Raw genomic sequence first — 1,719 nt, 5'->3', positions numbered from 1 at the left:
TCAGGATGCAAGGCAGAGTAGTCTTCCAGTAGCCATTTTGTACAGCTGCATTGGTCCAGTGTTAGGCACCATGCCTCTAAATTGTCAGAAGGTTTGCCATGGGCCTCACAGTAATCCTGCAATGGAAATACAAAACAATAGGATTTAGATTAGATTAGATTAGATTAGATTAGATTAGATTAGATTAGATTAGATTAGATTAGATTGGATTGGATTGGATCAGATCAGATCAGATCAGATCAGATCAGATTAGATTAGATTAGATTAGATTAGATAAAATGTTCTTGCTTTTACCTGTCTAGCTCTCTGGAGGAGGGGCGTGTGTGGAGTGGCACTTATTTTTCTGCATGGAAAAGTGCAAAGATTAGCACATTCCAAGTAAGACTGCTGGTTATGCTTACCTATCTCAATCTGTGATAGGAGACCCCTTTGAATGAGAATGCTCCGTAAATAAACAATGCTGTATTTTCACTCTACCTTCTGATGCAGTCTGTAGTGCAGGCTCGGGTCTGAGAGCCATGGGTGTCTGAGGGACTCTGCTGCACTCATCCTCCAGCTCTTACTCTTCACCAGGAGACGGGTGATGAAGTCCTTAGCCTCTTCAGAGATGTCTAAAAACTCGTCCTCCTCAAAGTTCCACTGGCAGGCCAGAATATTATTCAGTGTCTCGTTATCATCATCTCCCAAGAATGGAGACAAACCGCTAAGCCTAGGGGAGAAAAGAGGACACCAGGTTCAGGGGCACAGTTCAGTGTTTGGGGGGGGGGGGTCTATAATAGCCACCCTGCTTGTGCAGGAGAGAATAAAATAGCAAACAGGTCTGTTACACCACTTGAGGCAGTTTAACTTCAGCAACATGTCCATCAAAAAGCTAATTCAAATCAGATGGTCAGAGGGAAGACACTTCACTCCTTTATCTTCATATCCCCATGAGAACATCTCATACGTCAACACAGGGCTGTTCTTTAACTTGGATTTATTCTGTTTCTTTAAACTGTATTTTTGCTCTATTGCTGTATCTAAATGATAAAAAGAAACAAAAGTCCTATTGTTGTGAACTTCTAACTTTTATCCCCCACACTTCAGAAGTGCATATAGGTTTCTTGCTATGCAAACAAATGTACACTTATTAAGTGTGTCATCATCATCTTCAAGTGTGTGTGTGTGTGTGTGTGTGTGAGAGAGAGTGCTTTCTAGCATCCATGAGAGCCTTACAGCATGTAAGTGATCACACCCAGACTCCACATGTCTGTAGGGAATGAAACAAATTCATAATTGATGACCTCTGGAGCCAGGAATTCAGGTGTGCCAAAATTTACCCTTAGCTTCTCTCTGGGTTTATACCTGTCTCGGAAAAAAAGAGGAGCCACAGTCATAAGAAATGCAAGAATGAGTAGTGGCCTGAGAAGACAGAGAGAAAGCTATATTCTCTGCATATAGAGCTTACCTTCTGGCGAGGCCAAAGTCAATGATTTTGATCTTGTTCGTTGCTCTGCTAACACACAGAATGTTCTCCGGCTGAAAGGGGACACCAGTTAAGTGAAATGCACATCCAAAGTACAGGAGTGAACCAAATTCAACAACAGGCAGAACAGAGAAACAGAATTTGTGTTAAAGGGCAAAACTGGCACGAGTATAAAACCAATACGGTCAAACAATTAAATATAAAAGTGGAGATCAACCGGTTAAAACCAATGTTGGGGAATCAATCAATCAATC

General features: G+C 41.7%; 1 protein-coding gene across 1 annotated transcript in view; it reads right to left on the bottom strand.

Moving 5' to 3' along the window:
• Positions 1-298: 298 nt before the first annotated feature.
• The window catches only part of mylk4b (myosin light chain kinase family, member 4b), an 8,652-nt gene continuing 7,231 nt past the window's right edge, over positions 299-1,719 (bottom strand). Inside the window, exons 10-13 of the mRNA XM_056276795.1 lie at positions 1,448-1,518; positions 1,216-1,344; positions 478-709; positions 299-343 (exon numbers count right to left, since the gene is read on the bottom strand). Coding sequence (XP_056132770.1) covers positions 299-343; positions 478-709; positions 1,216-1,344; positions 1,448-1,518 — 477 coding nt within the window. The remainder of the gene's footprint in view (positions 344-477; positions 710-1,215; positions 1,345-1,447; positions 1,519-1,719) is intronic.

Source organism: Lampris incognitus, chromosome 3 (assembly GCF_029633865.1).
Source record: "Lampris incognitus isolate fLamInc1 chromosome 3, fLamInc1.hap2, whole genome shotgun sequence".
Taxonomy (NCBI): Eukaryota; Metazoa; Chordata; class Actinopteri; order Lampriformes; family Lampridae; genus Lampris; species Lampris incognitus.
Note: the sequence above shows the minus strand (reverse complement) of the source record. Positions and strands in the feature narration are given on the sequence as shown.